This window comes from Ambystoma mexicanum, chromosome 6p, assembly GCF_040938575.1.
Source record: "Ambystoma mexicanum isolate Mex_15411 chromosome 6p, UKY_AmexF1_1, whole genome shotgun sequence".
In the NCBI taxonomy this organism is placed as follows: Eukaryota; Metazoa; Chordata; class Amphibia; order Caudata; family Ambystomatidae; genus Ambystoma; species Ambystoma mexicanum.
Window position 1 is genome coordinate 1,310,758,608 of NC_090935.1, and position 25,372 is coordinate 1,310,783,979.

General features: G+C 45.7%; 1 protein-coding gene across 1 annotated transcript in view; it reads right to left on the bottom strand.

Annotated features, from left to right (window-relative positions):
* The window catches only part of ADAMTSL1 (ADAMTS like 1), a 941,617-nt gene that overhangs the window by 349,638 nt on the left and 566,607 nt on the right, over window positions 1–25,372 (bottom strand). Inside the window, exon 16 of the mRNA XM_069625973.1 lies at window positions 17,221–17,431. Coding sequence (XP_069482074.1) covers window positions 17,221–17,431 — 211 coding nt within the window. The remainder of the gene's footprint in view (window positions 1–17,220; window positions 17,432–25,372) is intronic.

The window sequence follows — 25,372 nt, forward strand, 5'->3', positions numbered from 1 at the left end:
GTAAGCCTTGAACGAGGATGCCCCACTGGCAGGGAGGGCTTCCTGCAATTTAACTTCTCGAGAGAAAACATAAAATCAAAATGGCTTCCACCATCAGAGCTCAGCGACTCCCTTAATCTGGCATAATATGGAAAGATAAACATTATGCTTGTGGATGTGCAATACGGCTAATTAATGGTGTGCAGCACTTGACTGACAAAGACAACTGGCTGGACAAATATCTCAGATACACTTCAGCTTTTACCTAAACACACCCAAGGGTGCAAGAAAAAAGTGCACAAGATAAATTAAACATCTTGAACAGAGCAGATGGGACATTTCTTTCAGGGAACTGCCACTGAATGAACTCTGAAACACTACACGATTACGAACTTGATAAACCTAGGAAGGATGCCCATTCTAAAGGAGGATTAACAGGGAGTTCAATTCTTTGGGAAAAGTCTGACTAAAGTCTGACTATGGAAGTAGAAACATTGGAATTATCAACAAAAAAGGAGACTCTTCAGAAAAAAAGAGGTCTATGCAGAAGCGCTTTGTAAGATCTGGAGCGTGACTTTCTGGTTTTGTCCAACATTATTGTCTTCATAGGATCACTGAATTAATGACAACACATTCTGCAACACCAACAGACAATTCAGGGTCAGTGAAGGTAAAGTGGGTGGGGGGGGACAAGTGGAAGGAGGGATGACCGGGCACTCTCACAGCTAGTGAACAGTTGCAGTTCACAGCATGTGTAGTCAATGGAAGACGGCAAAGGGAAGAAAGTAAGATAGATGCATTTCACCTTGGTAGAAATCATTATATGTCCAGTGCCCTAGGGAAAGGGAGAGGGATAAGAATAGGGAAGAGGCCATGATCTTTTGCTGAAATGTTCAAAGCAATGCCATTTGCAGAAATGACATCCAATATTTGGAAACAAAGGTAAATGATCAGAAAAAAGTACAGGCCTGAATCATGTGACTCTAGTCATGGTAGTAGGGCCAACCAGCTAGAAAGAAGAGCCTTCCCAGGGATCGTAAGATCAGGAAATAGGCCCTGCAATGCAAATATTTACAGAGAGCCCTAAGGACTGAGCCGAAGAATGAATGAAGAACTGGTATGTGGGGCCATGAGGGATTGCATACAAAAAATATTTCAGAATTTGAAAGTTTTAGATTTAGTCTTGTCAAACATGTTGTGGAGTATTAAAAAATGACTTGGAAATAAAATGAATGGGGGTATCAGCGTTAATGCCAAAAGATGGATGAATAGAGCCAGGTTGTGGAAAACGACACCTTTGTTGCGTGTCCAGGAAGAGGTCCAGCTGTTGGGTGCATGAATGGAAAGCTCAGCTTGGTTTTAGTGAGAGTCATAGGAAGGGGTTAAGAAAGAGTCCATAATGTGGGACAACGGCAACATTTGGGCAGCTGTGTGAGATTTGAAAGAGCTTATAAAGAGGAAGTAGACTCCCCTTTTTTGTAATTGCTTACACAGAAATCTTCTGTTTATGATGGGGGCCGGCGATAACTAGATCACGTTTGATGAATACTGGCCTGCGCGGGGAGTGCCCTGTTTATAGAGAGTATCTTCAACTGTTAACCTGATAATAACTGTCTGCAGAACTCACATTCCCTTTCGGAGATAGCATGTACTTTTACAATGTTTTAATAAATGTAAATAATATCATAAGATTAAGTATTACTAAAGAAAAAATAGGAACAATCTACCCTGAGATCATGCATGTGGCGAATGGATGTCTGCAGCTTTCGTGTGCAGGAAAGCGACATTCCCGTGCTAACGTTTCTCTTCAATACTGTTCCACTGGAAAGGTAAAGCCAAAGAAACTTTGGACTGTGGGATCCCTTGATTCAATGCATTCAAGATGAGATTGAAATGAACGCAGAGGTTGGAGCATGCCCAAGCGGCATTGTTGGGCACCTGTACTAACACGATTTGTGGTATGTTCTGCTTGCTTTTCCTGTGGAATGCTCGTCCTATATTTGACCAGAGAGGGAAGCAAACATTTTGTAAGATTTAGCTGTGCCGGATATGGCATCAATACATACAGTGCAAATACAGTCTCTGGACATAAACATACAAGGCCTCCAGGAAACAACGATCGCCTGCTGCTGAGCCCTGGAATACTGTAAAATGGCGACATCTGTCAACATGAGCGGATCACACTCATGTGCACGCGGGGCATCCCCTGCCCAGCAAACGCCGGCTTTTACAAATGAGTCTCACACCGTTCTTAACAGCGAACCTTCCTTTATTCCATCTACAGATAACTGAAAGTGAAAGTCCTCTACTTCCCCATCCTGCCCCCTCCCTAGCCCAACGTCACTTCCCCCAACATTTGGGTTCAAACACGGGCCAGCCCACATAACGATGCGGGAGGGCGCGGGGCTTGACACGTCATGACGTGACTACATCTGCTCACATCTCTTTCAGTGGCCACGCAGCCTTGGCCCACTTCAGGACTCATACAGAAGTACATATCATACATACGGTAATATGGCGATCACGCCTGAGGTGGAAATGCACTTAGCATAGCTCTCAACTATTTGTGTCGCAAAGGCGGGTGAAATCACCAGATTTTGTTTTTGGCGGGTGAGACGCCCATTGGAATGAATGGGCGTGCAGGAGGTTTGGCGGGTGAGTCAGCCCTCTACAAAGCGGGTGATACCCGCCAAAAGCGTGTGAGTTGAGAGCTATGACTCAAAGCCCCGGGAGATACCAGACAATGTAACTCAAAAGTGAACAGGCCCAAAACTCTAAAGCCTCACTCCATATAAGGATACAGAGCACGTAAAACAGCACCACCATCCCTGCCCCAACTGAAGTTGCCAAAAATATTCCAGAAATAAAACAGCAAAACTTTGTTTTGTTAATTTAAAACCCAGAGATAGTACCTGGCAAGTACTTGAAGCGCTCCACTGGCAATCGGCCATTTCACGGTGGGTTCAAAGTGATCAGCCTCAGGAATGTTGCTCACCTGAACTGTGTGCCGATATATCTACAGACTGGAACCAAAACTCAGGCCTACACAGACAATGAGATTGCTAATTAAACAGGGAGACCTTTATGGCATTAAATAAAAGAAAAATAGAGCTGCCCTGGTGAACAGTAATTTTCCGGTAAACGGGGGCTGAGGGGTATTGCAGCAAGTATTCCTTCTAAGAGGATAAATTGGTACTCAGTTTTGCTGAGAAGTTTCATTTATCGCCTACCTAGTTCTCTGCTGGTACATTAGGAGGAATCACACAGCCAGGCGGAAGGGGCAAAGCTCTGCCACCCTGCGAAGGGCGATAAAGATCACCTTTTCCCAAGGTACTCACCCACAGGATGGCAGGTGTTTTGGAGTCCAGGCGGCAGCCCAAGCACAACAACCAGAAAAAGACCAATTCTTGGTTGGTGTCCTTTTGAACAGCACTACCATACCCCCATGGCAATACGGTCTTCTCGGTATGGCTGAGCAGTGGCCAGGTGCTAATTCAAGCAAGGCGCTCAACTTCAGAGCAGGTTGACTGCGTGAAACAGGGATATGACATCCAGTCGAAGAAACTCAGACCGTCAACATCAGGAGGTCAAGAAATTGAACAGCAGTAGGTAACAATGTTGCCACCAACAAATTATTATTGGGTGGTCACTGTGGCAGTGACTTCCCACAGGTGTGGAACTCCACTGATGTAGTGTACAGGAGATATATGACATGGCAACCCACCACGGTGGACATTTCACTGCATTTGTTTCACAGAATGTATATGGAGAACAACTGCTCATTCGCCTGTCCCACACTAACTCCCTAACGTGCATACTATGTATTTTCCTACTCTGTGATCACTCACAGCCCATTAAACTGCTGAGAAGAAATTAGGTGAAAAATCCAGGGAAACACGCAGTGAAAGGGCTGTAAGGAATCAACTTGCAGACCAGCAGTGGTCCAGGGATGAATATCGGTTTCTAAACCATCAATCAGCCCCACACCTCTAGTACACCAGAAGGGATCTGAACAGATTGGAAACACAAGCAAATTATAAACCTCCTTATCCAATTTTGGTAACGTGGACCAAATAGCAGGCTTATTTCAGAAAGGTTGTGGATCGTTGGTTAGTTACAACCCAGCAAAAATACAACTTTTACCCAATTATAAAAGGGAGCGTCCAGTCAAGGTTGTATACACATATCTACTTTGTTATTATCACAACAGACAGTTCTAGTAACACTACGAAATACAACCCACCCTGAAAAGGAATGCAGAGGGCAGACAGGTTTAAAGAAGGAAAAGGGATGCGCTCTGGATACTGGCAGGAGGGTGGTCCGTTTAGTAAATAGTCGCAACAGTTCAAGGATACTTGGCTTTAGTGCAAAGGGAGCAATGGGTCTTAAAATATCTCTAGGGGCCTTCGGAGAAGGACCAGGGGGACAGAACCGAAATGTACCTTGTGCTTCTAGGTGTTCTTGGTGCTCGACAGGATCAAGTCGGTTTCAGGGCACTTTGAAGCTTTTGTGACAGAGTTCAAGATGGGAGACAGCTGCTGGTTATCCAGAGGCAAACAGTATGGCAAGCAAGCATGGACGGACGGCTGTAGGCTGGCCTACACAGTGGCTCAGTGTCAGGAATCGTTGTCTCAGAGTTGGTCGGCAGTTTTGAACCACTGGTGAAGATGTCTCGTATGGCTTTAAGCGACTGCAGCATAACAACAATCAGCGTTGCAGCCTATTGCAGCTTGAGGAACTCTACTGGCTTGAAAATGTCCTTTAAGGCGGATGTCGGTAGAAGCTCATCGATGCACTTCTACTAGCTTCTTCACTGTGCTTGTGTCGTCCTTTAGGGCAGACAGCCCAAAGCTGAGTAGTGTGTTGTTCTTGGTTTTGGGTGCAGAGCCTAGCAGGGCACGATGTGTGCTGCCTGGGGACCGGTTCTGGAGCTGCTGGATGGGTCCTCTGGATTCAGTATTTTCCTCTGTTCCCTGGGAGATGTTTAGTGGAGGGATATTGCTTCCTTCTTGGAGGTCCTGGCCTTCCTTCACTGGCAGAAGTTGTAAGGCAGACTGTACCTTCAGCAAGGGTCCAATGATGAGTTCTTCCTTCTGCTTCTGGTGAAGCCTTCAGATGATCTGCCAAAAGAGAGGCTCTGCCTCCTTTTAAAGCCAAATGGACCACACCGATTGGTGTAGGCCAAGCCAACCTTAATGAACCAATCCTGGGTCCCCACCAACAGTCTCCTGTATGCGTGAGGTCATAACCAAAGTACTTTGCAACAGAAAAGGCAAGGGGGTGAAAACATGCAATACTAAGTCCCACCCATCTTCCTGTCTGTTGTGGATCAAAGGGTCTCTCTGGTTAATGGCGCTCTCTGTGGTTCCCGATTAAAGCAACCATTCTCCCTTGAAGCTGCAGCAAGACCAGACTCTCTGGCTCCGGCAAACCACATTCTCGTACCTTATAAATGGGGTCCCCTGCAGGGTGAACTGCTGAATCACGCAGCCCCAGACATGACAGTTCACTGCCAATTGATCCGGAGGACGGGAGCTGGCTTCGGGTTGACACAGTTACATATGAAAGGTTGTTGGGGTTTCCTGTCTCCTTTGACAACCTCTGCAGGCTGGCCCCATGTGGGCCTGTTTGACTAACTCTCTGATTAGTATGCAAATCACTGCCACCAGCTGCAGGGCCTATAAAAAGTACATAAGGGCTTCAAGGAGCCTTTGTTAGTTAATTAGGCTGGCCATGGCAGGGGAAAGGTTTGGCCCTCTCCCTTCTGGAGATGCATCATGTACTGCTCCTGTCCCATTCCAACTAAATATGACAGGGGGGACTGTGCCTGTAGGCTGTGTCCACATAGAGTACACAGGTGTATGCGTATGCCATGTGGTGAGCATAGGAAAATGTGTGTGTGTGTGTACAAAGTTACCTGAGAAAAGGAAACACATTGGTAGGTTAGGGCACAAAGACTTGAAATTACCATCCATTTTAACTAATAACTATGCAAGGCCAGTAAAAAATCAGAGGGAAGCTTAAATTAGCTGAACGCTGTGCGGTGAAACATACCCCAGGATGCCAGAAATACAGAGGCCAGTGTCAGCTATGAGGGCTCACCAAAATACAAGGCTAGCGTAGACATGACATAAGGCCTATGGAACCCAAATCAATAGGAAAGAAAGTGGGCCTAAAGATCCAAAGATGCTAAAATGTGCACAATGCATTTCAAGAAGGGAAAGAAAGACCTATTGCAATGATGTTTTGACAAATCCATGGAGAGCTGCACCCACACATAGGAAACAGCAGTGCACAGTATCTTCAATGGAATGCCAGAATTGTGCTTTCAGCAGCTGCAGTGACATGGAGCATTTTACATGTAAATTAAAGAAAATATCATTTCCTTGTTCCCTTCAAAATTGACAGGATGCCAAGCGAAATGCCCACTGACTTTCAAGCTGGGGCATGGTGTTCTCATGTACATGTACCATTCAAAAGTAATTTGCATAGATTGTAAATTGTGTGCCTTATGAGAAGTCATTTAAACGCAATTGTGTGCGAGTTTGAAAGGCCACGTACTGCTGGCCATTTCTTCAGAAGTGAAACTAAACTCCAGGACCTCCCTCTGTTGCCCTGGAGATTCAGGCCTGGTTGTCCTCATGCATCAGTGCCCTTCCTTAAAAATACAAGCAGGAATACTTTTTAGATCAGAAATGCTGTGAAGACCAGATAAAGTCAGGTCTGTTTTGTAGCACTTGGGACCTCCAGGTCACAAAGCCCATAAAGTGCCCATTAGGAGCTGTTATCCGGACATCACATGCTAGGGTAATCTAACATAGACACAGATCTCTCTACTTACGTCACATGCCTGAAAGAGAAATGAAACTTTAAAAAGGTGGGGCCAGAGAGACAGAGGAGTGAAACTGCCCCTTGATTGCATAAAGTGGACAGCGTACATCGCACAACAGTCATTCCAGGCTTTTATTAAAGGTGACAGGCAGCCGCTTCTAACCATGCTAAACCAATTTTGATGGGATAAACACAACTAAAGTTATTAACAAAAATGTGATTTGGGCCTCCCCGTGATTCCCAGAGATGTGAAAGTTGACAAAAGAATGCCAATAATAAGTGATATGACGCCCGAAAAGTGGCAGATTTTTCACTGATTTGGTTCCTGAGTAAATGAGGAAAAACAGTATCTCTGCACAGTAATGGTGTGCAGAGTCCAGACTAGTCTCATCTGATTCGCTTTAAAATGTAGTTGTTGTAAATACATTCATACATGTAAAGATTTGAGAATTTAGGTTACTTGCCATGTTGTGCAATTTCTATGTCCTAAAAGCATGCCGAGCCCACCTGTCAAAGTGAGATGATGAAGCTCTCTCCTCCCCTAGCTATCCCAAAGCACTCCCCCATCCCCTTGTCCTATCAGCACACGGGTGGGAGGGGGATAGTGAAGACTAGCCAATCCCTTTCACAGGAATCATGACAAGTTAGTGATGTCATTTGCCCTACAAATAAGCCAGTTCACATCAGAGCTGGAGTTCTTCCAATAATTCCAAGGGGCGACCTGCTGCCAAATCCTGTCGAGAAACATCCCAGCAGAGAGGCCTCATCTTGAACTGGAGACAGTAACCAGGAGACATTGGTGGCTGATAGGGACTGCTAGGAGGACTCAGAGGAGATCTTTGACTGATCCACTAGCTGCCCCAGCCCTGCGGTTCCCTGATGCCAGGTCCAGACCTCTCCTGTAAGTAGAACTACCCCCAAAGCCTAGATTGTATAGGCCCTATCTTTTTTGCGTTGTTTTAGTTATTTCCCCATTGAAATATATCCTGTTTATCTGTGTAGATCCTTAGCATGTTTATCAAAGTAAATCAATTCCCCTATTGAATTCACAGGACCTGTATTATGGGCATTCGAAACCAACAATCTATTCCCAGTGTGTTGTGAACCGGTATAGACCTAAAGACATGCCAGAAGAATTAACCCCAAAAGCCTTGTTCCACGTGTGTGTGCAGGGTGTAAAAACAAAATTCCCCATTGTTCCCCATCATGCTAAATAAGAAGTGGGAAGCCTAGTAGTACCTGCGCATATGCAAGGTGCAAAATGAAATTGCCCCTGTGTACCCATTGGGCTCTGAAAAACGAATTTACAATTTGTATTTTCTTTCTCACATAGCATCTCTGAATCCAATCCAAAACCGATTTTCCCATTCTCTTCTGACCAAAACCCCAAAGATCTGTGTGTTATTGTTAGGTGTGGCAAAACACATTTTCCCCATTGCCTTTCTGTTCCCCATATTGGTTGATCAAATATACAAAAATCTGATTTTCGCATTGTGTGCTGATTAAAACCCCAAAGCCCTGCCAACTCTTTTTAAGTGTGGCAAAACAAATTTCCATTGCTTTTCTTCCTTTCATATTGGTTCTGTGAGTCAGACCCCAAATCCGATTTTCCCATTGTGTTCCCACTCCCTGCCACTGCCTTCCATTTAAAGGAATTGAATGTAAGCGTCCCCAAAAACGCACCCCCCTTAGTGAGAGGCAATAAAGGACACACCCCAGGAAGGGAATGAGACCAGGACCAAGTGCGGGTGGGATCAAAAGGGCTTTATATAGATCAATATAGGGCATGCAAAGGACTCTGCAAACTCCGAGAGCGCTCTGTCTGACAATAGCAAAGACAGGCCTACTTATTTACAGAACACGTCATGGGTGACACAAGCTATAGGGGACACATAATCGTGGGGATTGGGTGGTGATGTCTAGGGTGTATACACAGTAGAGAGTTGCTCCTCCAGGATTGGCTGACGTTGGTGCTGCGCCACGTGGGGTTGGAAGGTCCGCTGGGATCATCGGGGTGGAGGGCCGGGCCGGACATGCCTTGTGGCAATGATTGGTAACTAAACTGACATTTGCCCTTTTGGCCACACATTCACACCCATTCGTCACACTTCATGCTTCCGTTGGTTTGTAATTCTGATAAGCACTGACTTTAGATCAATACGCAAACAGGAACATTGATATGCAATCTGAAGCATCCCATTCATCAGTTGCGAGGACACCTTTGGTTCAAACAATCTGGTCCCATGTGCATAGTCAGGGGCATGGGAGGGGTTACTCGATCACCCTGTCTTGGTAGATTTGGTGAGGGATGGTATTATGATCTGTTGGTACAAAGGTGGGCGCCCCCCTTTTGAGGGCCATTAACTTGGGGTCGGCGGAGATACCACTGGCCCGTGGGGGCATGTGACTAGTGCCTGAGAGACGGTGGGATTTAGGACCAGGTAGATCGTAAGTCATGGAGTCAGGCTGTGGCGGCCTCTGACATGGGGAGGCGGATGCTTGAAATGGGTCCAGCAGGGTCGGGAGGGGAGGCGAGGCTGTGCTGTTTGAACACCAGCTATCTCTGGAGGGCCTGGGCGGGAGGAAGGGGAGATGGCCTTGCAGCTCTGTGCGCGGCATCCTGCACAAGGCAGTTTATTGTCCCTTGGGTGAGGGGCGAATAACAACACGTGGTGTCTCTAAGATGATTTGTATGCATTTGCATTAGAAGGGATACTAACTGGGGGCCCAACCCTTTAGCACAATTCACATCTATACTTGACATACGAACATGAGGTAGTGTTAGGCAGGTGTATGTGTAAAGAGGGCAACCCATGTTATTGCATATTGTCATCAGTTAGCCAGTCTTCGTACATCTTCACCTTATAAACAATATCTGTTGCATATTACTCTTTACCCATTCTTCTTCGCGTTAGCAGCGAACGTTAGTCAACACGACATATATTACATAAATGGTTTCTACACATTACAAGAGTTTTCGGGGTAGGCAGGGGTGTAGGGCGCCACACAGTCTAACGCTGGGGGCTTGATACAGGGTCAGGGCATGCAGGTTTTGGGCTGGTTTCAGTTACTTCCTAATTTTCCTGTTCATGGTTGGGGCAATGATGTACTGTGGAAGGTTAACAGCTACAGTGTTTTATTTTGTTGTTTGTTCGTGTCTGGTGGCTCGTGAGAACGAGTCCTCAGTGGATCTGCCATGCGGCGGGGGGTGGGGGAAGTGTGGGCCTCTGTGAGCGCGGTCAAGTGGGGGTCAAGCTGCAGCTTTCAGTGTGCACGTTGGCTCTGCCTGGGTTAGTTCTGAAAGTTTCTAGCAAAATGGCGTTGGCTTAGTACAAGATGGCGTCTTCGCTCTGCCACATAACGTAGTGGTGCAGCCTCACGTGTCGGTCTGCAGCCGCCCTGCTGCCTGGGCCCGGGGGCCAGTGGGCTGCCAGCGAGTCATGAGTCTTCACCAGGATGGGAGATGCAGTGGGAGGGGGGGTCCTATTGACCTATCGTCCCCTACAGAATCAAGCCTAATTGATGTTTGGAGGGTGAACATCTAGTCAAAAGAACGTTACCAGGGGCAAGTAACTTGTTCTCCAAATGGATTGTGTCGTCCCACTTATTCCCTATCTTTAGATAGACTCCCAAAGCAATGTTAGTTTGGAGGAGGGAGTATGAATTTTCAGATTTATTTTCAAGATTTGTCATGGACAGAATGTAAAACCACCTTTCCAAATCCTCCTTCCTGGCCTGAAGACGAATCCAGGCAGTAATGTTTTATGAATGTGTGAACAGTAGACCAAGCTGCTGCCATACAAATGTCATTTATCAGCATCCTTCTTTGGAAAGCAGAAGACGCAGCCATGCCCCTTGTCGAGTGGGCCCTCAGGCCTTCTGGGGGTTGTTTTCCTGCAAGTCTGTAGCATTCTGTATTGCTCACTATATCCCCCTGGACAATGTTTTTTTTGTGACCGCCAGTCCCAAACTATGTCCAGTGCACCCCACAAATAGTTGGTCATCTTGACATATTGTAACCATACGTGAAATGTAAAAGCGAAGTGCACTTTTTGGATCTAGAGTGTGTAGCCTTTCCTACTCCTTACCAGGATGTTGAGGCGGATAAATGTTGGCAACACCTTCTTCTGAGAGATGTGAAAATTGACACAATTTTGGGAAGAAAAGTCATCTTAACCCTTAGGAGAACCTTGTCCTTGTAGAAGGTGTAAACCGTTGTTTACTAGATCAGGTACGTAACTCACTCATCCTGTTAAAGTGACTAATAAGATGGCCTTAAAAGTCAAGAGTCTAAATGGACAATAATGGAGCGGCTCAAAAGGAGCGCACATACGACATTTTAATGCAAGATTTAGATCCCAAATTGGAACTTGAAATGGTGAAGAAGGGAACATTAGTGAGCCCTTTTTTGAAATTGTATAACCAATGGCATCTTGAAATATGACACATCTTCCGATGTACACTTGAAGATCGAAAGCGCCCCAAAGTACCCTTTGATGATTCCAATCTGGAGCCCCAGATTCGACAAGTGTAATAAGAAAGACAACACCATAGGTGTACTGCACTGAAAAGGTGCCACATTATTTTCCCTGTACCAGCTGCAGAATCTGTTCCAATGGCAGTGGTACAAGGATTTCGTTGCTGGCCTTCTGGCTGAAAGCAAAATATCAATTACGTCATCCAGGAGGTACCAATCCTTAGATCTCAAACGCTCGGAAACCATGTGTGAAGGTTGAGTGTTTTGACCTCTGGATGGAGAACCCAACCCTGCTCTCGTGAGAGAAGGTCCTCTCTTTGTGGAAGACACATTGGAGGTCAGATGGACATGTCCAGAAGGTCCGGGTACCACATCCTCCTGGCCCAATCCAGAGCAATCAGGATACTGAATTTTCCAAACTTTGTCAACCTCTTGATGACTTGAGGAATAACGGGGACTGGAGGAAATGCATGAACAGATTTGACTTGAAGGTTTCCCAAAAGGTGAAGGTCTATTGAAGGGCTTCCTGAGCTAGTTCCCACTTGTGGTAGACTGTGCTCTGCCTGCTCAGAGCGTACACCGCCGTGTTCTCCTCTCCGGCTAGGTGAACTGCCGATAGGGAGATTCCTTCTTGAATAACCCAGAACCAGAGCTGCATTGCCTCTCTGGACAGTGGTAGTAACCCTACACCTCCTCTCTTGTTGAAGTAGCACATGGTCACTGTGTTGTCCGTCATTATCAGGACATTCTTTCCCCATACAGAGGGCAGAAAGGCCTTCAGCTCTTGCCTGATTGCCCTCAGCTCCAAAAGGTTGATGTGTAGTTTGGACTCCAATGGAGACAATGATTGCTGCATGTCAGATCGTTGGCATGAGTGCCCTACCCCATGAGTGAGGCGCCCGTAAATACTGTTATATACGGCCATGGTTGCCAAAAGGTTTCTCCCTTCAGAATGTTGTCCTCACTGACCCACCACAGGAGATCCCGTGCAACCCTGCTCAGAATCTAAAGCAGATTGAACATCTTGCCCGAGAACTGAGACCACTGTGTTCTGAGAGCCCATTGGAGGGATATCATTCTCAGGCGAGCCTCTGGCACCAGGAAAATGTAGGAAGCCATGATGCCAAGCAACCTCAAAAAAGATGAAGGCCGGAAGATGCTGGGCACTCTGGAATTTGGTGACCATCTGCAGAATATGTTGAGACCTCACCTTAGGTGGGTAGGCTTTTCCCAAGGATGCATACAGGACTGCTCCGATGAACTGGAGCCTTTGAGATGGTATCATGTGAAACGTTTTGCAATTGAGGGAGTGGCCCAGTCTGTGGAGAGAGTGGCAGGATATGCTGAGATGTTCCAGGACCTGTTCAGGAGAACGGGCCCTAATGAGCCTATCGTCCAGGTTGACATGAATCCCCTCTCTACTGAGACTCGATGCCACCACCGCCATCAACTTGATGAAAGCCCTTAGGGTGGAGGTCAGCCCGAATGGCAGAACTTGAAACTGATAGTGAGAACTGCTAATGGCGAACCTCAGGTACTTTCTGTGTTTGTGATGGATTGGCATATGAAAGTAAGCATCCTGAAGGTCCAATGAAGCCATCCAATCCTGGAGCTGGAGTGCCTGTAGGATCTGAGAAAGGGTCACCATCTTGAACTTTTCCTTCCTGAGGAACTTGTTCAAGCATCTTAAGTCCAAGATGCGTCTCAATCCTCCGTCCTTCTTGGGGATTAAGAAATAAGGAGAGTACCACCCTTTGTTCCTCTCAATCACAGGCACTGGTTCTATAGCACCTTTCTCTAGCAGCCTCAAACTTTCCTGCAAAAGGAACAGATCCGGAACTTTGAAGGCGTGTCTCCCCAGTAGATGATCCTGAGGCCTTCTTAAGTGGAGGCAGTAATCGTCGGCTACTGTTTCCAATGCCCACCCATCTGAAGTAATACCCTGACATTCTTGCAGGTGCTGTGAGTGTCTGCCTCACACCGAGGTTTTGTGGGTTAAGGCCTCAGAAAGGTTTTGAGGTGGCTGACGCAGCGGCTGAGGGTAAAGTAGCTGTTGCTTGGGCGGACTTAGCACCTCTCCATCTTCCACCATGAGGGAATTTTCTTTGACCTCTTTCACCGGCTACTCCACTCGCTCTACCAAAGGAGGAGTAGTAACGAAAGGACATACCCCGCCAAGCAGGTCCACTGGGGTGTGACGGTTGTAGCTGTCTGATAGCGGCACCAAGTGATTTGGCTGCTGCCTTTGAGGTCTGCAGCTTCTCAAGGCTCTCGTCAGCCTTGCTGCCAAACAGCTGAGTGCCGTCAAATGGCATGTTGAGGAGTCTGGAATGCACGTCCGTTGCAAATTCTGACTTCCTTAACCACGCAAATCTCCGTTTCACTGTTCTCGCCGCCATGGCTCTGCTGATGCTGTCTGCAGAGTCCAAGCCTGACTGAAGAAACTCACACATTGCCTCATTTCCATCTCTTACAATGTTCAGAAAGCTGTCTCTCTCTTCCCCTTCGGGAATGTGTTCAGCTGCCATGGATATGCAGTGCCACAAGGTCAACGAGAATTTCACTGGAGCGCTAGCTGATTTTAGCACCATGCTGATTTTACTAGCAAGACTTTGTGCATAGACGACATCAGTAATTATATCACACACAACAAGAGGGTATTGTCCTAAACTCCAACTTTCTACACTTGTAGCACGTGACACATTAACAAGGTGCAAAGAGGTGGGGCCCATTCAGTTCCACGCCCTCTCCTGCTGCAAGCACACTTCGGCTCTTGTGTGTGTACAACAGGGAAATGTCACTAGTGGCCTCTGTCTTTCCTATAACATAGGCTGCAGGCAGAAAGGTCTATGCATTGATCCCTTCACTTGCAATCCAGTCTTCGGATGTAAAGCATAGTGGTAAATCTGTTGTCTTACTTTCACTGTGGCCTTGCCCTCAGCCAATTTATTTCTAAGTTACAGAAAATAAACCACAGAAGCCTTCTTCCTGTAAAGGCCAGTCATGTCCTTGGGAGCAGTTGGGTAGTCTCTGTGTCTCTTGCCTATCCTTAATAGATGACTCAAGGGATGGTCCAACCGGGTCCTCTCTTCCGTGCCACTATGGTTACTAACTTAGAATTATATAAGTTATATAATACAATGCAAAAATGCAATCATTGAATAGCACGGTGAGATCATATGGTATCTAATGTTGTAGAACATGTGCTGTAATTGGAAATACACTGACATGTTCAAGGTGGTGTTGCTCCTTTACTGCCAGAGGTAACACCTTTCCAGGGGCGGCTCATTCATAATGGACTGCTGGGAGGTGTCCTGCCACCTATTCCAGCAAGTATGGAGAAGCCAGCACCAGCGGGCCCTCAAACAGAACTATGCATAGAAGCATGGGCAGATGTGCCCTTTGCCCCCTGCATGACCCATGTGGTGCTGCACATGGCTAGTGAACAAGCAAGGCTGGGGCATAGATCTAGAGAGGCGGGGGGTGCACCTCTGGTCCATTAATAGACTTGGGATCCTTGAGTTTTCAGAGTCCCGGTTTCCCAACTCTGCCCCCCACCATTCCAGCCCCCCAATCGCCTTAGCCCTCCATACATATTTTGACTTCCTCACAAAGTTATTTTGTCAAAGTGATTTACTACAAAGCACTTCACTTTGTTAAAACAACGGTATACGACTGCTCATAATAAACTCCCTGGCCTCAGGACTTTATTTTGGATCCAAACAACACATTGTGAGCTGAAATATACTGCAATGTTTTCATTTTTTCTGAATTCTCACCCACTCAAGCAAACAGCTTGCGACCTCACTACAGTGGTCCTATATATTAAAGCATGCTATTTTGGTCTTGCATAATAATAATAATACATGGCTGCTCCGTATTACAATTTCATGAAGTACCAAATAGGTAATGTATTTGTATTTATTTGAAAAACAGGTATGTGAGTCAGTAATAAGTTTATCCGGATGAAACAAACATCCATCAAACGAAAACATTGCATAGCATAAAAAACATACACATAATATACCAAATAGATCATGCCGTCAGTTCAGTTCCTGCTGCTAAAAGGAAAATCTTAGTGGGTCTATACTGATGTATATCCGTAATTTGTAAAATCTGTAATAGTGTCTGTTTCCTTATCTCACGGTAGCCTGGGCAAAATAAAATAAAATGGCTCAAATGATCTTTCGGGGCTCCACACACAGGGTAAACTAGGGTCATCTGAATAGCCAGACCATTTTGCAGGATTTCCTCTCAGCACTAAGCTGTCGAATCTGGCCCTAGGAATTAGCCAACTGTGATGTTTCTTCCCAGCCCAGACATGGTATGGTTGTACATTTGAAATCCTGCTTATGAGCTTGTGATAACTGTCACCATGGGTCACCCGTGCAGCCAAGGCACCCTTAGCAACAATGCCTCTGGTCACTACCTCCTTTAGTGTTCTAACTTCTACTGGCAATAGCAGCTGGGGGAAACTGAACATAGACATCACACTGACCCAAAAGGTCCTTGACCGACCTTAGCCAAGGAATTTTAAACCAATGATCTCTGTTTTCTTGTGCATTCTTGTTTCTCCACAGACTCAGCCATATCTTACTCGGTGCAGCAGCCCAACCATCTTCCCAAAAGGCCATCCCCAGTTCCCTGTGGACTGATGAAGAGGAAGCTGGGAGGCCCAAAATATTTTTTTAAAGCTGTTTATCCTTGCTCTGTATATCACCAGACTTAGAGTCGTCCATAATGCTCCGCCATATCTCAATTTTGAACAGAAACGGCTTACAATAATACATTTACAGATGTCAGAAGCATTCATAAGAAGGGTGCCTGTACAATAGCATTAATTTGAGAACTAGTACTGAGGCAGTTTATGATGGTGTAAAAAAAAAAAATAGGACATATACCAGGTACAAAACAAAATACACAGAAAAAAATGTATGTAAGAAAACAGATGACTTACAAAGGTAACATTGATCTAAGGGGGGGGGGAGTGATTCAAACTAAAAAGGTGCACTAATTAATTATACAAAATTACGTTAAAAATTACGTTATTAAGCGTTACTGAAGGCAGTGGTGGAGTCAGGTATAGGGGATGGGAAAGAGGGCAGGGGGAGCTCCTTCTTTAGCAAGAGAAGTTTAAGCAGAGTTTTGATGACATCCACATTTGGGCTGGGTTTCATTGTTACAGGTAGGGGGTACCAGGGAAGTGGGGCGAGTAGGGAGAAAAATAGGGTGCGAGAGGTGGCTCAGGGAGGGTATGGGATGGTGAGGTTGAGTTCAGAGGAGGATCAGAGGGAATGAGATGGTGAGTAGACAGATACAATCAGACAGGTCCTCTAGGACAAGACTATTCATAGCTTTGTAGATTAGGAGAAGGAACTTGAAAAGAGAGCAGTTGTGCATTGAGAGCCAACCAGCATGTCCTCTGGAGGTAAAAGTGAGGGGGATCTGGGTAGGTTGTAGAGAGTGCGGGAAGCACAGATGAGGACTTTCCCTAGAGGGAGGAAGGCCAAGGAGTGGGCTTGAGCAGTAGTCAAGTTTGCTGAACACGAGAGTGGACAGAAGAGTTTTTGTAGAGTGGTCTGTCGGAAGAGGACACATTTTCTTAATGTTGATGAGGTTATTAGTAGCAGCAGAGGCTGCGGTAGTGATGAATTATTGCAGTCATAAGTCACTATCAAAGAGGACCCCAAGATTGTGAGCTTTGTGTGAGGGCGAAAGAAGGTCAGGCGGTGAAGAAACAAGGAGAGGAGAGTGATGGTATTTGATGCTGGGTAATAGAAGTCTTCCATTGTTCAAGAGTTCCGCATGGGGCAGAGGAGAGCCATTGGGTGACGAATGGCAGTGAGTCAGTTTGTAATCTGTTCCGAGATGGCTGAGATACTGTATTTTCATTTGCTGCCCTTGTCAATGAAACAGATGAAAAGAAGTCTTACCTGTTCCCATTCTCCGGCGTACCAAGCGGGAGGGCAGTCGAATCGGTTGCACGCCTGCACTAATATGGGTTTAGGCTTCAGGCACAGGTCATCGGCTAAAATCACTGTCTCGTTGGTCTCAAGAGAAAGGATGTGCGAGCAGAAGACATCCCGCGTTTGGAGGCCCACTCCACAAGTTAAACTGCAGACGCTCCACCTGCCAATCTCCCACCTGAGGAAGAAATAAGGAGTGAGTGACTGCGTGAGTGCAGCTAACACCACATGTTAAGTGCTCACTTGTACCCTGCACCATTTTCGTGTAATGCAGCCTTTGGAAGAAAGAACATGTTCCCCAATAGTGAGCCGTGGGGAAACCGTGCACAGACAGCCATTCACACGTATGAGATATAAATGTGCACCCTCTGGGATCTGTGGCTAAGGTATGGAGCACGAAACAATTTCCTGTAATAAAAATGGAATCCACTTGTTCTATTTTGGACTGGTAGCCATGTGGCTGCCACATTGCCACATTTGTTTTGAAAACCGCAGTGCCAAAAATTCATGTTCACAGTTCATAAAAACACTTTTAATGCAGGGGCTTCAAAGCAATGCAGGAGGAATGGCACATCTGCTGCACAGCGCAAAGTGATACTGAATAAAGAGGAGCAGAACATAATTTCAGCAGAGGGAATGAAGAACGAAATGACCACAAGAGAGCAGTTAATGTCTAAATAGGGCAGGACATGGAATGCTAAAATATTGGAATGAAAGCAGTTGGACACAATGATATCTCGGAGGGCCACCAAGGCAAAGCTGGGCTACCTTGCCCCTGTGTGGCCCACACTATTTTGAGAATCGTACAGCACTTCCCTATGCAGGCTGACACCGGGATTCGTGGGACTCTGCGTTTCCTATGGACATTCAAACATTGTATGGGGTAGATCTTATAACTTTGTCTTTGTCAATTGCACTTTTTAAAGTTTAACATTGCTTAGTGACATTTCTAAAATATAAAGAAAAGAAACACATGTGCATCCATTAACATAAATCGAATAACCATCATGGAACACTTTGGCAGATAAGAGCCAGAGTCCTATAGGGTGTGTGATACTCTAGAGAGCACTCGTCAACCAAAATTTGGCAAACATGTGCTGTTACAGAATTAGCAATTAATTACCTGACTTGGGTTTATACCAAAGATGTTAAAGGGAGTATCCAGCATTTTCTGTAGGGTGAGGTGTGGGCTTTGGGTGAGCTAATGCGGCTGGTTTCCAGTACGTGATACGGGAATCCATACCATGCCTACTGTAGGGCTTCTCTCTACACGATTAGGTCTGTAAAAAACAATGACTTAAAAAAAATCTATACTACAGACACTTGCGTAGCAGAGGCCCCTGTGGTGATGGGTGGTCAGTGGTGGTCAGCACTCTGACTCTTGAAGACTTTTCAAAAATTCTGACTTAACAGTGACTTCCAATGGTTGCTTATCAACCAAGAGCCCACCTGTGTACCCAGCCAGACTTGTTCTGGAGGTGTACAACAGCAGGAGGACACCATGCAGCTGTAATTGTACCTACACCATGGACTTCTGAAGCAGCAGCAAGGTGAGCCGAGGCAAGTTCAAACTCTATGCGTGGCGTATGTGTTGGAATGTATTGTAGTGCAGTGTGTAGTGTACATAATTTGTAATGTGTGTGCGCCCGAGTGTGTGTACAACATTTGTAATATTTGTGTGTGCATGTACATGTTTGTATGAGTGATTGAATGTGTCTGACTGACTGTGTGTGTTTGTTAGCCGGTGCAATAGCGTGTGATGAATGTATGTGTTTGGTTGGGCTGGGTGAAAAGAATTTGAGGGGTGAAGCTGATGGAAATGACCATTATCAGAAGATTGCTGCACAGCTTCATGAAAGTGATTTACAGTGACCATTATTGACATAGATTGAGGCCAAAGCCTCATGATAGCAATTTACAGTGAACATGACTGGCATAGTTTAGACACAACTTAATGAATGTGATTTACTGTGACCATTATTGAGATAAGATTGTGGCCGCAGCTTCATGAAATGATTTTCAGTAGTGACCATACTGGCATAGAATGTGGCCAGAGCTTCATACCAGTGATCATAATGGCATAGATTGTGGCCACAGCTTCATGAAATGTATTTTTTTACGTGACCATACTGTCATAGGTTGTGGCCACAGATTCATGAATATGATTTACATTGGAGATGTTTGCTATATATCACGTGGCACAACTTCATGGAAGTGATTTGCAATGGCAATATTGCCATATGTTGGGGACAAAGCCACCAGGAAAATGTTGCAGAATGCACCTAGAAACTGTTGGATGAAATGGCATCTACAGGATATAATCATGTTACTCTAAAGAACCAATTATAAATGATATGTTTTTATCCCATTTCTCTCAAAAATTGTTCTGTAAAATGTACTATTTTAAAACATTTTAAAAATGTTCTTTGGGGGAGACCCAACCGAACCCCCCTTCTTTACCTAGGGCTCCTTGGTTATGCTGGGTCGCTCACACTAATTAATGGGCGATGTTAATGCCCTTCCACTAAAAAATAAATCAACTGTCACCTGTAACCTTGAATAGTTTGCAGTGCCGGAGCCGCCCACGCCACCAGCACCAAAAGATGCCTCCACCATTGGCATGCACATAATAATGTTACTGGCTGCTCAGGGTGGCGGCAGGTATGTTTGAGTGCCACCTCTGTGAGTCTATGCTGGGTGAAACATGTACGGTTTGAATAAAAACATACATCTTTCTTCTAGTGCAGCACTCAGTGTACCACTGCAACACTCAACGTACCACTGCAACACTCAGCGTACCACTGCAGCACTCAGCGTACCACTGCAGCACTCAGCGTACCACTGCAGCACTCAGCGTACCACTGCAGCACTCAGTATACAACTGCAGCAGTAAAATCGTCATGCGCATTGAGCATAGATAGTGGCCCAGGCTAACCTGGGAGTCTGTGGCCCAGCCTGTGCTTCATCGAGGAGCTTGTCCGGGGCAGTGCGTCAGTGGGGCTTGCAGGGGGGTCCCCATATTTTGTGTTTTGCCACTGACTACAGAACATAGGGTGCTTCAACTGGCAGATCTGTGCTGCAAGGGAGACGTAGGCATGCACTCCACCTATTTCAGAGCTAAATGTACAAGACAGGATTGGACAAGCAAGACAATCATGCTCCTCATATTGTGAATTAGAAGAAGTGAAATGCTGGATCTAACCTTCCCTCTCGATGAGAAGATGCTGCGAGGGAACATCTTTAAAATGGGATGGCCGTAGTGTAGGCATAGAACCATAAGACAAGCCAAGGTACAGCCACAATCCCCATGATCATTCTGGAAAACAGAATGGGCACACTGCAGATGTCCATCAGAAATTGAAGGGAGGAACCCTATTTGGGTGGTAGATGTATTGTGTTTTAAGATTGAATAAAGGGTCTCAGGTGTGATTTCCATGTTTTCCACCATGATCTACAATGTGGAGGGTGCATGGTGAAAGTCCATCTGCCGAGCTGGGGTCTTTTCTCAATGGAGTCCTTTGTGCATGTTTGGGGTAGAGTACAGATAGACATGTTGCAGTGGATTGAAGCATAGAGCAATGCATGGCTCCTGGAATCTTTCTTCCAGGATTCTTAGCGTTTACCGACAGGTAAACAATGGGATTCTTGCACAACCGCTTTGGATTTTAGCTCAAGTGTGATGCTCTAAAAATAACTCAAGTTGTAACACACAAACTGGTGTCAATTTACTCCATGTCAGGAACAAAACAAGTCCAATCTGTGTTCAGCAAACCATCTCCTATCATGACAACTTCTAGCTGTAAAATGTAATCGTCTGGCTTAGTCATGTATTTCCTAAGGCTCTGCAACCCACCGATATCATCTTGAGCGAATCACCATGAGCGCAAGTATGCAGCAATGAGCATGCATGGGCTGCAGGTGTAAATTGAGCATCTATAGCGAGGGAACGGTAATCCAAGCCTCCACCCATGGTCACGACACTCCCTTGCCCTGCTCCAGAAGATTGGGAAATTAAGATAACATTACTCTGGGCATGTAGCTAAGGAGGCCCTACCCCAAGTGCATCTTAATCTCCCATGCAGAGATCAAGGCCGGCAAAGGAGTAGCAGAACTGTACGCAGATAGATTCTTCCTTTGTAAGACCAAGGCAGCATTTAGAGGTGAGGGGATATAAAACAGTTTTCTTTGCTTTGAATTTTCGCTTTAGCAATAGAACACATTTAATGAGGTTGCAGACACAAGGGCTCCATGGCCTATGAAAAATACTGTACGGTACTATATACTCACAGCTCTCTACATATCTTAACTTTCACTCCCTTCCGACTCTGCTTAAATCTGTTTTCCGTCCCTTGCACTCCACCAAGGCTGCCCTTCTACATGGTTCCAACTCTCTACTCACCGCTCGGCACTCTAAGATTTCCTCTGTTCTCATTCTCCTTGATCTTTCTGCAGCATTTGATACCGTTGATCACTCACTGCTTCTTTCCACCCTCAGCGTTTCTGGATCTGTTCTCAAGTCATTCCACTCCTATCTCTCAAACTAGTTCTTACTCTGTTACCTCGGCTGGCCAAACCTATCCATCTTGTCTCCTTCTCTTTGGGGCCCTCAATGGTCTGTCCTTGGGCCTCTACTTTTTTTCTCTCTACAGCATCCGGCTTTCTGTAAACATTTCTTTTTAAAATCCCTCTTAGCATCTATATGCTGACGACTCCCAAATCTTATTCTCCTTTCCCTCCTTCTCTAGTACATTACTCTCTACTGTCTCCAACTGTCTGTCTGCAGTCCACTTTTGGATGTCGTCCCATTTCCTTCATCTTAATCCCTCAAAAGGGGAGGTTATTTTCTTCCCTGCACCATCTATTCCCCTCGCTCCCTCTGCCCTCTTTTTTCTTTCCTCCCTCCCTGCTCCTTTTTCCCCACCTGCCCGTAACCGTGGTGTTATTTTTGACCCCTGCGTCCTTTCTGTCCCGAAATCCCCCTGTACTTCTTAACATTTTCGGTCCTTCACATTACCTCCCGCAAAGAATTGGAACTCCCTTCCTCAATCTATTCATTCCTCTATCTCTTCTCTATGTAGCTTTCAAACTAATCTGAAGACCCACCTCCTATCCCAGATTCTCAATTAACTCCTAGGTTTTCAGTTTTTTCCTTGAATGTATTACTCATTTCTTTGATGTACCGTTTTTTCTTTAATTCTGTTCAGTATTTTCGCGTAAAGCGCTATACAAATAAATAAATTCAAATGCAATACCATACTGTCTGTGTTATGTAAGACTTGGCACCAGTAAGCAGTACAGGTCGGACGATATGTAGGACTGAGGTGATACTGGCATTTGTAGATCAGAGGCAAAGACACGGTTGGGCCTGAGCGGGCAAAAGCCCTCCCAGAATCTGTAAATGCCCTCTCAGCAGCGCTGTGTGGGTATTTGCAGGTGTTAATGTCACTGTTGTGGGCCCAAATACATTAGCGTCAGGCCCCACTTGTTAAACAATCATGGCAACGCCTCTGTTGTAGATGGATGGAAAAACACATGATGCTATGCGTCGGAGGTGGCACAATATAGCCCTCATGGTTACCGCTGACACGGGGTGCTTTCAGAAATTTATGTCACATGACCAGAGGAGATGGCATCCTGAAGCAAGAAGATGCATCTTCATAGGGAATGTTTCAAAGGTTCAAGGACTTAGAGGTCGATTGTAATAAGGGCCTCATCGTCAGCACCAGAAAGTATGTGAAATACCCTGCACTGTTCATTGGTGGGATGCTGTTGCTTTTAGTTTAGAAGGGGACATGCTGCAGGTTCCTACATTGCAATGTATTAAATCAACTGTGTCTCTTTCAGTGCGTGGACTCTGATTTCGTCCACAGATGGGAACCTTTTACAGGGAATTGGACCTTTCCACTCCGGGGAGTAACTCTTAAAAAAAAAAAGAAATAGATTCTCATGCTCTAGTATTGAACTGTGTTTAAAGATGTAAAGGCAGACGCTCTGCAACCAGTCTTTAGCTTCTCCTCCTAACGCACATTTTCATGACTTCATCAATCTTCAGGGAGGCCGAGTTTCTTAGTTATTTCAGGCAGGTCTGCATTTCTTTTTCAGGTGTGGCAAGATAATTAGCTCTGAGGATTCTGGTATTGAACTGTGTGATCTTCTACCGGGAGGGTCCATGAGGCTAACTTTCCATTCAAAGGCCACGCAGAGACTCTTAACAGGATAAGAGGATTATCAGAAAGAGAGAAAGCACCCTGCATTCTTCTTGCTACCAGCCATCCTATCCTTGCCCATCGTGCTCCAGAGTTCGATATCAGCAATGCCTGTGTGACAGTGGCCCATTTGTTGAGAATAGAGCCCACACTATGAGATGGACATTGATTTAATGTTCACAACCTTTGAGCGAATTTGTGAAGGAAACGGAAAAAGACAGTCATTGCTAAGCAGGGATATACTGACACAGTGCAGTATTCCAAGGAAACTCTGCAGGACACGCTTGAGTGACACACAAGGAGCCATCACCAACCAACCATTTTCCCTTGAGGTGATGCTGATAAGGCACTGATTGCACTAGACCACGCAGACCAACGCAGATATTCCCAAAATACTCAAAAGCTTCTACTCTAAAATGAAATGCGCTATCTGATGGCCCTCATCATTTACAGAATTGGTACAAATTTCGGTCTGGAAGCTAGTAGCCAGGCATAAAAAGTCACTTGCCACTTCGGTTCTACACATGCACAAAGCACACACCATTTCTTACTCGCCAAGGGTCAAAAACCACTCACCCGTGGTTAGTGGCCAGTGCAAATTCTGGGCCCTGTTTCCAGGATAAATAATTAGAACGTGGCGTATGGGTAATTTCCTCATCAATGGGTAATGATGAAACTGAGTGTGGTGCGCTGTGTGGTGCGCTCAGGGGATGTAGACTGGGCAGAGGCTGGGCCAGGCCTGGGCGATGTGGGTGGACCTTGAGGTCTTATTTGTTTAAACATGTAAGAGGAGTAGCCTTCCTTAAAACAGAGTAATAAGTTGTTAGACGATAATTCACAGGCCAGCTGTCCTTTGGGATAATGGCCCCAGTTAAGTGTAGGAACGCAGCGAGGACCCTTAATGGAGCCTGTGAGATGGTGTCTTAGCCACAGTGATGGCTCAGCCTGCAAACTGTCGCCATTAGTACCTGTAAAAAAAATATGTAAGGCTGTGAGGGATCCCCCTTGCTGCAGTGAAAGCAAGTTGCGATGGAGGGGCAAACGTGATTTTTGCTTTGATTAAGCAAATAAATAAGTTATCATTCGTGTTTGAGCTACAGATATCCTAAATAACATGGTAGTTGGGTGGGATCTTGGACCAATTGAACCTGTGAATATTGCCAGTGTTCCCAGTACCACGAGTGTTCGGGCACCCCTTCCTTAGTCCTAACACAAATTATCAATTTATTTCAACGTCTTACACAGTGACAGGCCATTGACCTTACAGTTACATAAGAGTACTTGGTTACACAACTACAGGTACAGGAAATATGGACTATGGACAGGTAATGAGAAGGCAGGTGGGATGCGTGCGGAGCAATGAACAGCTTGTGGTCGGTATGATGTTGGACTATGTGGCGTTTATGTTGGGTGCATCGAGTCTTCGATAGTTTGGTGATGTGCCAGATGCATGGGATGTGGAGTTCGTCTTTTTGAAGTGGCAACGAGGGCGGGTTGAGTGTTAGTCAGGGAAGAAGAGTCGGTCTGAAACACGGTTCTGTAAATAGACCGCCCCCAGAAGGAAGACAGGTGCTCGTCGCGTCAATCCATCAATCCTCATTCGCAAACACTGCGGCCTGGCTCCGACTTCTCAGTAGAAGGTCGACTTAAACAGTGTCGCTTTTGGAATCATTTACAGTATGGATCTGCTCTCAGGCGTGACTTTAACTTATTGCAGAGCTAGTGGCACTGGACACCCATAGGCTCCTGCCTCTCTGCTTCGGTTACTTGACTGACGGTTGCTGAATTAAGGCTTCTGGCATGCTGTGTGGTGGTGGAGTACTAGTTTCTGCAAGCTCCCAAGGTCTTTGTTCTCAAGGACCTTGTTCATGGAACAGAAACAATTTAATGTGATCCTGGGACCTGGAGTGGAG